Source organism: Balaenoptera acutorostrata, chromosome 18 (assembly GCF_949987535.1).
Source record: "Balaenoptera acutorostrata chromosome 18, mBalAcu1.1, whole genome shotgun sequence".
In the NCBI taxonomy this organism is placed as follows: domain Eukaryota; kingdom Metazoa; phylum Chordata; class Mammalia; order Artiodactyla; family Balaenopteridae; genus Balaenoptera; species Balaenoptera acutorostrata.
Window position 1 is genome coordinate 34,866,395 of NC_080081.1, and position 12,598 is coordinate 34,878,992.

Below are 12,598 nucleotides of genomic sequence, written 5' to 3' on the forward strand. Positions count from 1 at the left end.
AAGTTCTTAAATAGATATCAGTTCATAGAACCACAGGGTCTAGATTTCTACCCCAATTGGGGAAGATCCTTGAGTTACAGAATAAAAGATCTTTAATACCCACTAAACCAAAATAATCTTAACCTTTGGTAGTAAATTCCTCTTTGCCCACAGACAGTATCAACATCATAGTTGAGCCTGAAGTTCAGGCAAAGGGACTCTTTAACATACTGACAACAAGAATGTCACTTCTCAGGAGAGCTGAGATACTTTAAACCGATCTAGCCATTTGGAAAATGTATTTTGCCCAAGGCTGGAGTTGGCGAAATAACTCCAACCTGGCTAAGATTAACCATAGCCATCTGTACATCTTCAAATGCCTTCTCTCCACATTCTTCAGCTCAGCTTTCATTACTGGTTTGTCTGTTTAGTTTCCCACTTAAAAAGAATGTGTGATTAGATCAGGCTGCCCAGCGATGATTCCTTCTAGCTCCCCAAGAACTAAAGTCTAGTTCCACCTGCTTCAATTTGTCAAATTGTCAAAGTTCAGGTCTCTCCCCTATTAGTGTGCTTACCTAGAGTCTAATACAAAGTTTCTTCACATGTAAAGGACAGGGATTCACTTTCATTGTTTTTGTCTAAAAATGTGGTTACCTTTTAACCTATATATCATAACTTTAGATAATCCTCTGTTCTCAGACATGTTTTAAACTAGACTATGTTCTCTCATGCACTTTCTTCTTTGAAGAAAACTGAAAAATATTTAAAAGCAGTTCTCAATTATAAAACTATTTTTGTTTGCAATATTAGCTGCAGTCAAGAGCTTTACTTCATACTAGCCTTGTAATAAACGTATTATCTACTTTGATTTCAAATGAGCTGGACCATGTTGGTCTACTAAGTAATCCATTATCTACTGCTTGTACTAGTATGTTTGGCTTGTATAGACAGAATACCCTGGTTGATGTGCCTTCTTACACATAGTCCGTGCCCACTCTCTAGAATGGCACTGGGTGCTTATAGGGAAAGCATTCAAAAGGGATCTGGGATTCAGTCCTCTCTCACTTTGACCCAGCTCTGTGGGCCTCAGGTTCTGCAGCTATCACCCTGAAATACCTAAAATTCAAAATCTGTTGCAACTTTTTCAGTTTTTACTTTTTCATTATATTTGAACACAACCTTGACTATAACTTCTGGAAATCACTGATACTGTTATTATCTGCATTTCATGAGAAGAAATGATATTTACCCAGTATTCTCTTGTAACAGAGCTTGTGCTGAACATCAATCTCTCTTAAAATATTTCTCATGTTAAATGTAGACTTTGTGTCTCTGCTTCTTTGCCTCAGCAGTAGCAGAATGTTCTTACTCTAAATATAAAATTATAAAAAAAGCAAGAAACAATATTTTCTTTAATTAGCTTCTTCCTTTAGGGGTTTTAGAAGAAGGGTTATGACTTGACAGAGATCCTTCCCATCTGTTCCTGTTTGCTTTTATTTTGACTTCCTTTCGTTGTCTTATCAAATATCACATGAATCATTAACATTTGTTTTCATCACTTGTTTTGGTTTCCCTTACTTTATATGATTAAGACATTCTGTTGAGAGAAGCTCAGGGTTACTATATTTCATATTGACCTAATATTATTTAAGTAAATATTAAACTTTCTAGATGTATGATCTTATATGTTTGCCCTCTGTTATGTTCATATTTTCCTCAGCTCTGGAGGAGTGAGATATGGGCACATGCAACTGTTTTGTGAAAGCAGCAAACTTCATTAGATTACAGGTGTCTGGATATAAGTTTTGAACAAATAGATGCCATTCTTAATAAAACTACTTTCTAACAGGAAATGTAATTTATTAAGCCCTTTGTGCTAAAGACAAGTAAGAGATCCTTGTGGATGTTTTTGCAAGGGAGTTCTATTCAAAACTGGAATATATACCTATTTGCCTACTGAGTAGTACTTTTCAGTAACATACTCCCTTGTTAATGATTCCACTTAGTTTTCATACAATGAGAGCACTGGATTTCTGGTGTCAAGTAATTTGAAATTATTCCAATTTGTATGCCATCTTCTAATATAAAATTTCATCATATATTGTGATTGTTATTGAACAAACATCATTAGTTTTTTAAAGTAAATGATCAAGCTATTCAATACTTTAGTTTTATATATGGAATAAAAGCTAAATTATATATCTGTCTATATACATTAGATGTTACAAATAACTACATATAACAATAGCTGCAAAAACATTAAATCAGTGTATACGTATAACTGAATCACTTTGCTGTACGCCTGAAACTAACACAACATTGTAAATCAACTACATTCTAATATAAAATAAAAATTACATTTAAAACAGAGCAAACTTAATTCACGAACACAAAACAAAACAGAACTGGAAATTTTGTGGCATTCTGCGTTTCTCCCTTCTCATCCACAGCTAACAAATAACAGATAGAATCTTTATATTTAATGGCCTGAGTTGAAGATTTCAACTTTAATGTTAAAACCTGAGATTCATTTTTATCAGGAGTTTAAAATTTTTTCTTTAACTATCTGTAGATCCAAATCTGCATAATAACAGTAAGCAGCATACAAAAATTCACGCCTGCAATAAACTATTCAGTGATCTAGATACTTTCTTATACACCAAATTAGAGCTGTAAACAACAAATCACAATGAACTCTGGAACTATTAGGAATTTGTAATCTAAATAGTTTCACTCAGTGCCTACTCCCACATGCTTTTAATTAGAAGAGACTTTTTAATTAAGTACTCCCATGCACAAAGTGTCACTTGATGATTTTTGTCATATCAGCCTCCCTTACGAAAGCAAATAATCATTGTGTCAACGGAAGATATTTTCTCTGAAACCAAACTATAAGAATTTTAGTTCTGATTTCAAGTTGTTCAGTTGAGGCTCTGCATACTAAAAGGAAACCTCTGTTTTCTGAGAAAATGGTGTGGAACAGATTCACAATGCAAGGAGACTGATGGTACCAAGGTGTCCAAGAGTCAGTCCCTTACCTCTGCAAATCAGAGACAGGGTATTTCCTCCAGTGATCTTGCAATTGCTTATTAGAGGAAGTGACATAACAGAATAGATTTGGGTTCACACAAATATCTAATCACTGCACTTCCATTCATTAGTTCTTTGAAAATGTGCAAGATAACTTAACCTTTTTGAGCCTTAATATCCTATTTGTAAAAGGCACTAAGAATACCTATTTTGTTGAGTTGTTGAGAAGTTTAGATTTAAAATCTATAAAGTGCCCTGAACACAATAGGTGCTCAGAAAATATTAGCTATACTGTTGATAATCATTATTGCCTTTATTGCCAATTTACTTGATCTTAAAATAGTTCTCATCCGTTTGAGATATCAAGGAATGATTGTTTCATAAACCCTGCTCAGCATCAGGAAAACATATTTTTCTGTGGCCAACAAATGCAGAAATAAAGACAATATAGGAAATGGTGAGTAGGTGTGAGATTATCTAGTTAGAAAGAAGTGTAATGCACAAAGGGCAGCCATTAAAACAAAACATGAATAAGCCTCTGAGTTTCCAGATGCAAACAACACACCTCTGAATAATGAAGTCTTAGCCATGAAAATACTCAGGGATTCCAATAATCTCCATCCTGTGCTTGTTTTTACAGGGCCTTCTCTAGGGCTCCATCACTTTGCCTGCTGTTTGAAGAATAGGGGAAGGAAAGATTATTGGCACCATTATTACATAACATAAAAAAACATGGCGCAGTTTGAATTATGGGCCCATGTATTCTTCCTAGCACCCTGGCCATTCAGCTTGCTCTCAGGTGGTTTGTTATCAGAAGCCTGAGATAAACCTACAGTCCCATAACTCAGAAGCCTTCTGGTAGCTCTCTGGGTACATCCATATGTGGTTATTTGCTGCGGGTTGGCGGGCCAATATAACTTCTCTGGACCAACATAAAATTACTTTAAACTTTTCTTTCTTACAGACTTTGAATTATCCATAAGTATGTTTTAATAAAGATGACAAAATTATATGGTAGAATTGCCTTGAAAGTTAGGCTCCATAGACAAAGGGAAGTGGAGTTACTCTCTAGGGTCTGTCTATGCCTGGTATGTTTGTTTCCAGGTAATTCTAAGGCAGATAATCTCTGATGTCTAAGTATTATTTAATCATGGAAATGCCTTAACTATAGCAGTTGGGATCTATTTTATAGCTGGCATCTTTAATGCTTGATGCTTTTGTCCATCTGTTAGGAACATTAGTCAAAAATTTAAAGAGACATTTATTAAAAGTAGATTATTATAGTAGATCAAGTACTGAGCATATAAATATAATGTATATAATTTTTATAAACATGCTTTGTATATGATCTAAAGGATCTTATAAAATAATTATTCATGCTATAATTTTAATTAATACATTTTTACTTTAAAATTTAGTTTCAGACAGACTTTAAAATTTCTAACATGCTAAAGGGAATTATTTTTAATATGTAAGCATAAATAATTGATTTCTCTGAAAGTTTAACATTTGAGACTGCATTAAAACTTTTAAGGCAAGCATCATGCTGAAGCATTCTCCTTCTGATACTGATGGGAAAAGAAATATGGCTGCTGCTTTCGTGGGTCTCGCCATGTAAGAAGCTTCCCATACGTAACTTCAAAGTGAGACAAAGTGCTATGGAGTTAATTCTTAGGGTGCTTGTGTTGGAGAGTAAATAGGAGACTCTATATAGAGAAGTTTAGTAGATGGGAGCAGCAATGTAAGCGGGGAAGGAGGAGGTACTTATCTTGAGGCATCTAGAAGGAATAACAGATCGAATACTCCAAAGCAGTGCAGAGCTCGGTGTGCCGTATGTAGAACAGCACACCATTCTACGTAAGGAGAGCCAGGGTCACTGCCTGAGGGAGAGGGGTAACATATAAGGTTAGAGAAGAAAGTCAGTACCAAATTGGGTGAAGAATTCGGCTAGTGGACCTTTTAAAACAATGATTCACACTTAATGAATGATTTCTATATATCCATTCTTTGCTACTACATTCCTTCTACTTAATATGCTATAGACATCACAGAAGATTAGAAAAGAAGTTTTCAAGACTTTAATTTTTTCTTTAACAAATATATATATATATTTTTTGGCCGTGCCCTGCGGCTTGTGGAATCTTAGTTCTGCGACCAGGGATCGAACCTGGGCCCCCAGCAGTGGAAGCGAGGAGTTCTATCCACTGGACCACCAGGGAATTCCCATAATATTTTTTCTTTAATGTACAAAGATTTTTAAAAACTCCGTAGACAGAAATGTTAATTTTGAGAAAATAATTTCTTTTCCACAAGTATTTTGAAGGACTTCACTGAATAAAATTTGAATTTGGGGGAAATTGAGAATGTTTCTCTCCCCCCGTCTAATCCTAGGAAACATTGTCTATTTAAAAAAAAATAAGAATGAGAATGATATCCTCAACTTAAGTGAATACATGATAGAAATATTGAGATAATTGGAAGGAGAGAGAAGTAGGGATAAATTAAATAAGGACTAAAAATTAGAAAATTTTGGTTAAAAGCATCAGTGTTCTACTTCTTTGGTTATTTCTATTACTAAATTTTAAAACAATTTAGTTGCTTTTCTTAGTAAAAACATTAAGATCAAAATTATCTTTTAAAAGGTCCAGTTTTTAGCCACATGATACTAAGAATATGAAAGAAAAGTTTCAGTTTATTTTTATAATATTAGTTTATTAGGTTTATTTATCTACTTTGTATAAATCACATGAAAACTATATCTGATTTATTCATTCGTTCATTCAAACACATTTTATTGAACATATACTGGGTGCTTAGACTACATTAATAAGCCAAACAGCATTCCACAGCATCCTGGAAGTAATAGTCCAACAGTACAAACTAGGCTAAGCTAAAACATGTTGTAGGGGCTTCCCTGGTGGCACAGTGGTTGAGAATCTGCTTGCCAATGCAGGGGACACGGGTTCGAGCCCTGGTCTGGGAAGATCCCACATGCCGCGGAGCAACTAGGCCCGTGGGCCACAACTACTGAGCCTGCGCGTCTGGAGCCTGTGCTCCGCAACAAGAGAGGCCGCGACAGTGAGAGGCCCGCGCACCGCGATGAAGAGTGGCCCCCGCTTGCCACGACTAGAGAAAGCCCTCGCACAGAAACGAAGACCCAACACAGCCAAAAATAAATAAATAAAACATGTTGTAGGAATATAAAACTTAGGCACACCAATATTTCTGTGAAGTAGAAAAATAGTTTGACATTGGTTTTAAGTTCCTTACTAATTATCTACCACAGATTATATATAAGCACTCAATTAGCTTAACGTTGAAGGTGAAATCTGCAAATATTTAGACTCTCTATTTCCTAAATTTACTGTAGGCTATTTCTATTTCCTTATGTTTTAATTCTTGAAGCTATCATTTTGCAAACATTTACATTGCAATATGCATTTAAAAAAAATTTTGGAAAACTTTACTTTTCTGATTACCTTCTACTGTAGATATTAAAACGTGAAATTTAAACATATTTTATACAAATATTTCCAAGGTTTAGAGCACACCACAAAGTGGACAGTTGGGAGAGTGGTACATTTGGGAAATAGGCTTATGTTTTGTTTTGTTTGTCCTCTGGATTTTTAATGTCTTATTTTTGCTTCATTCAAGTGGGTTTATTGAAGATTTGATTTACTTTTCTTTTTCACATAGCTGTGTGTTTCTCAATAGGTAAAAGCTGATTAATATATTAATATTTAATTGTTCGTTTAATCTCACTTCATGGTGGAAAGACTATATAGTTCATTGATATTGATGAAATAACCCAAGTGGCTTTCACATAAATAGCAACAAATGTGCACAACAGTTACATTACACGGTATATTTAACAACATCTCTAAGAAGTAAGATGGGAGCTCAGTCTTTCCTGATGGAGATATATCTGAGTGCATTCAAAGAAAATTTGGTTCTGCAAGCTTGGAGGAAGTAATTGTCATTCAACAGAAATCAGCTAGCTTTGCATATCAGTAAAACACATACACACACTCATCTATTTTCTGAGTGCTCTGTACTGATATCAAAATAGCAAATAGATATTTATGAGAACTAGAAATGTTGTATTCTTTTCAGTCACTTAAATTCAATGTAATTATGAAATTAACTTTGAGAATATGTGAAAAATGTTACTTCCTAAATAAGTGAAGATAGAATAAAACCCACAAATTTTATATCAGGCTATGTAGTTTTTATATTCACATTTGTCCCCCAGATGTCATATAAGTAATTATTTTTTGTTGTTCATTTTTAGATGGAAGACTGTATTTGAAAACTACTGTCATGTACTGAATCTTTCCTGTTGAAGAAGTCCATGTTATAGTAAAGAACTTTGCAGTCAGACATTCGTCATTGGAAAGTTCGGGAAAAAAATAAAGTCCTTTTAAGGGAACTTCCTCAATTTTGTGTATTAATGTTCTTTAAAAGTTTAAGTATTCTACAAAAAAAAAAAAAAAAGTTTCCTTCATTGATTTTCACCTGTGGTTCATACCAGAGACCTGAGAATGTTTGTAAATGTACAAGTATCAAACTTCTTACAGTTAATAATTGCAACTTTGCTGCTGGACACTTGTATATGGAGTCAAAAGCAGGTCTCAATAAGACCTAGCTTTGTTTTTTTAATGGAATGAACCATTTTCCTCTTCTGAAAATTCTGTATCTGAGCACATCAAGAGACGCTTGTAGCACTGGTCACCCAGACTTACAGAATTATGTCCTCCAGAAACCAGCAAGAACACTTGGAAATGAACTTGTAGGGGACATAGAGGATTCCTAAAAAATCAATAAATCAAAGAGTAATATTCTGTTACATTCTATTTTAAACTCTCTAATTGTGGGTTTTATCCTGAAGATTTTTGTTCATGTACTATCCAAAAGACCAACAAATGGATATTGACAACAACCCCGTGAAATAACATTTTGCATACCTGAAAAGAAGCATTGGAGATAAGCCAAAAGGTTTCACCGAAGGTCTTTTTTCCTTAAAAATATATAAACGTAACATGTTTTCATTCCAAACTGGTAGTGGTATATAGAATTTAAAATGATCATTATGCTTCTTCTTCAAACTGTTGGTCACATGTACAGTATATAAACATAAAACATACAAGGAAGGTATTATGTATGCAGTAGTATACTAGAGTTTAGGAAAATGAAAATTTTAGAAAATACGTTTTGTCACCCTGTTGGTCAGAAAGACACCTTTCTGGTTTTAACGCATGCAGGCATGTAAATATTTGTCTGGAGTCACAGTATTAATGAATGAGATCTTAAGCATCTGGTGACATCAGAACTCTGTGTCAGCCACTTTTATTTGTATATTGAACCCTAGTTAGTGCCCCAAACTGCACTATTGAGAATGGATTGTGGCTGAACAGTAAATCAAAACACCAGAAATATTTTTATATGTTAATGTCATATTATGTTAATGTTGCTGAAAGACAAAACCTAACAAACCCTGGATCCTTGATGTATCAGTCCAATACCATGTAGCGCTGAGTGATAAAGTTAAAATGTGTTGTGCTTCCCACCCTGGTCAGAGGGAAGGGTGCCTACGTGTTATTTTCACTGTCTTTTTGAAAGTTACAGTATGTGTTTTCACTTTTGTGCAGATAACTGGAAGTCAAGCTGCGAACAGGGCTTATTACACGCTGAAGTTACCTTCTCTTTGTTTTTACATATTTGGAGTTACACCTTTAAAGACTGATACGTGAATCAGTATAGTTGCTGGACATTTTATGATTTTGCTGTCATCTTACAATTTTATGATCATAACATTATTTATTACCATAAATAGCAAAATCTTAAATGACCAAGAAAACTAGCTTAAAAATGTTTAAAGATAGTTCTCATTGGGTATTAATGATTTGAAAAGAAATTAACATTATAGATACACTGGCACTAAGCTTCTATAGTTTTTTAGGTCTTCCTTGCAATACTGGAACATATTTCTTTTGTGTAGCTCGCTATTAACCAGCTAAGACCATTTTTAATGCAATAAAAAGGTTATATATACAGTTCCTATTTTTAGCTTGCTTAAAAGGGAGCAATATTTTTATTTAAAACACTGTTAGGAAATGCTTTGTAGAAACTTGGTTTTCTAAGCATAGTTCTTCCATAACCTTCTTTTGTTATTTGAGCACAAGAGATTCTATTCCTTGTTGTATGTATCTCTTGTTTTTCCCTGTATGCAGTCTTTAAAGGATTACACTTAAAATCAGAGGAACTTGTGCAAGCTTCTGAATCATACATTTTCTGAAAGTTTTTTTAAAAGCCTACAACTTCCATAAGTAGTAAAATCAGCCATTGCTCTGCTTCTTGCATAGAGTCACCTGTTAAGTAGGTTAAATAGTTTTAAAATACATACTTTCCAGACCTTTGAGAATGTTTTAGTGTTTGGTTCGCTATAAAAGGAAATTTTAGCAAGGATTAAAGAAAAAAGCTATCAGCTATATGCTAAGAGAGAATCTTACTAACATGTTGTAAATATTGCAAGTCATGAAATGTTATTTTAAGTCTGTAACTTAAGTTTTTTTCCCCTTTATTAGTTATACAGGTTGGTTTAAAATTTGTTTTTTGGTTTAAACAAGTAAAATTGTGCCCATTTTATGGTTTCCATGCTTTTGTAATCCTAAAATTATTAATGTCTCGTTGTTCTGTATTATAACCACATTTGCGCTCTATGCAAGCCCTTGGAACAGAACATATACTCATCTTCATGTAGGACCTATGAAAATTGTCTATTTTTATCTATATATTTAAAGTTTTCTAAAAATGATAAAAGGTTATTACGAATTTTGTTGTACAAAATCTGTACAAAAATCTGTTTTTACATCATAATGCAAGAATTGGAAATTTTTCTATGGTAGCCTAGTTCTTTGAGCCTGGTTTCAATGTGAGAACCGCGTTTACTGTTATTGTATTTAATTTTCTTTTTCTTTTCAACAATCTCCTAATAAAACTGTCTGAAATCTCCCTGTGACTTTATTTACAGTTCTTCTTTATTAAATTTTGTGAAATGCGTAGCACAGAAGGAATATTCACTTTCTAATGGGAGGCATCTCAAAACAACATAAGTCAGCTCTTTACAATGTGAAGGGAACAATGCTCAATGATTTTATTTAACATGCAACTGCTTCTATCTCTAATATGAATTACTGTGGTGAAAAACATCATAAAAGCACACTCTGTAGTTATTGTTTAACAAGCAGATTTTCCATATTTTGTTTCTTGCCAGCTAAGCAAACTGCCCACATATACATGATTTATTTATGTACATTTCTCAGTTTATGAAGCTGTTATTTGTACCTTTTTCCTTTATATTCTTATATTCCCATGATTCTTATTTCACAAAGCTTTGTGCTGAATAATGTAAAGTAGACATGTTGATGGAACAAAATATAATATTCCCATATCTATAAGAGTGTAGATTTGTAACTCTAACTCAGTGTTTTGCTTTCAGTCTCTATCATTGGAAAAAAATGCCTTTAGTAACTTTGCAATTCCAATAGCCTTTAATAATATATAAAAGTTTTAATCAATCCAAAATGCAGCACTCAAAGAAATATTGGGTTACTATCTCTGTGGATACTCTAAACATTCCCAAAAGAATGGAAAATGAATTTTTTTTCTGTCTAAAGAGATTATTTCAATGAATTAACAAATTATGATTTATCCCTAATAAAACCTCAAATGTTTATGTGACCATTACAAACACATTTTTGTCTTCTGTCCTCATATGTTTTTGTCAGTTAAGACTTGTACTAGAACATCATACAGCCTCTGGATGTTAGCGGCATTTGGTGATGATTTAAGGTTTCTCCCCATGTGTTTTCATTGGCATTAGCAAATTTACAATATGAACAAAAGTTATTTATTACTAGAGGAGAGTAAATTATAAATAAAAGTTAAATGGATTGCATTTTTACATATGGGAAGTAGGGATGTTAATAGAATTAAAATATTATTGTAAATGGCATTGTAAATATATCACTTTTCCTTATGTGTAGACTTGGTGCTAACATTTATCTTTCATATGTACAACTGGTATATAAAAGCTGAACCAAACCTCATTTATTCCTTTAAACAGATTCATTAATAAAGCCTCTATTCTGCACAAAGTACTGTGCTAAATGTTGTAATGAATGAAAACATAGCTGTTTTCCCAGAGGAGCTTATAATTTTGTTGGAATAGGAAGTCTTACTTTCAGCAAGAGAAGATTCACTCAGCATCTTCTAGACTGTCGTGGATATAGAACTAGTATCAAGAGGGCATTGGCTTAGATGCCTTCGTACTAAGTGGTAACAATCTAGTGACGCATTTTGTACCTTCACCTTCCAGCGACTAATATAAGACAGTTTGGGGGTCAGACAATTCTGTAGAGATAGAGAAAGGGGATGGATACATTTTCCCCTAGGTAAAACACCATACTAGTTATTCTTTTCATGTTATTTTTCATGTATTTCAGTCACATCACTCTTCTTACCAAGGCTTACAAACTTTGTTTTAAATAAGTAGCCTGTTCGCAAAAATCATCAACAAACAATAAGTTCCTAATATTCAGATTATTGAGTATAGAGCTACAATATTCAATTCTTATCATCCAGCATCTATGTGGCTAGGGCAAGTAATGGCCTAAAATGATTCAACCACAAAGCATAAATTCCTAAACGCCAAATGAGTGTGTTAGGTAATGAGTGACATTTGTAGTGGAAGCATCATTTACATGTATAGGTTAATAAGCTAGAGATTTTGGCTTGATATATTGCATCTGTTAGGACTCCTTTGGTTGGCTGTAACAAAACGAATTCCTGCAAGTCTAAAGAGCAAAAGGAATTGGTTACGAAGACAGAGGGGTGCACATGGAACCTCAAGCCAGGATTGCAACCAACCCCCAAGGACCAGGGTTCCTCTTCAACTTTCATCTTTCTGCTCCTCTCAGTGACTCTGCGTCTTTCTCCTCTCATTGCAGACATATGTGTTCCTCTTGGTTCCTCTATTATTCAGGAGCATAAGACCCCACCCACCGAAGTGAACCAATCATTTTCTCTCTCTTGTCTTAAGTCAGAATCCCTGAGTTCTAATTGTCTGGAGCCAGAGCACATGGCAGTAAGGTATCTTGGCACTACAAATAGATGAATCTGAGGAATTTTAGAAACTACTGTGTCCAATTAAATTTGAATCTCTGGGGATTGGGGCTGTGGCATCAGGATTTTTTAAGTTCCTAGGGTGATTCCAATGAGCAGCTAAAGTTGAGGACCACTGTCTGGGAGGATGGCAAGTATTACATAGAAAATGACTAGTGGGCCTTCTGTTGTGGGGTAAGGGGGGTAGTTGGAGTGAGTGGGGGCCATTGTGAGCTGTGCAGACACTATAAAAGCCAACTAATAGTTCTTTAAAATCATAAAAATTACATAAAATCTATACAATAATTCATATGTTTTTAAAAAGTAATTCTAGCATTGTGAACCTAATTCTGAATTGAATATGAATTTACAAACCTCCCAATCAAGTTTAATAGAAGTCACATTATTTTTTCTAGATAAAATTATT

At 34.0% G+C, this 12,598-nt stretch overlaps 1 protein-coding gene across 1 annotated transcript in view; it reads left to right on the forward strand.

Annotated features, from left to right (window-relative positions):
• Positions 1–10,020, forward strand: part of DACH1 (dachshund family transcription factor 1) — a 411,296-nt gene extending 401,276 nt beyond the window's left edge. Inside the window, exon 11 of the mRNA XM_007186196.2 lies at positions 7,301–10,020. Coding sequence (XP_007186258.2) covers positions 7,301–7,338 — 38 coding nt within the window. The 3' untranslated portion in view covers positions 7,339–10,020. The remainder of the gene's footprint in view (positions 1–7,300) is intronic.
• Positions 10,021–12,598: the final 2,578 nt, after the last annotated feature.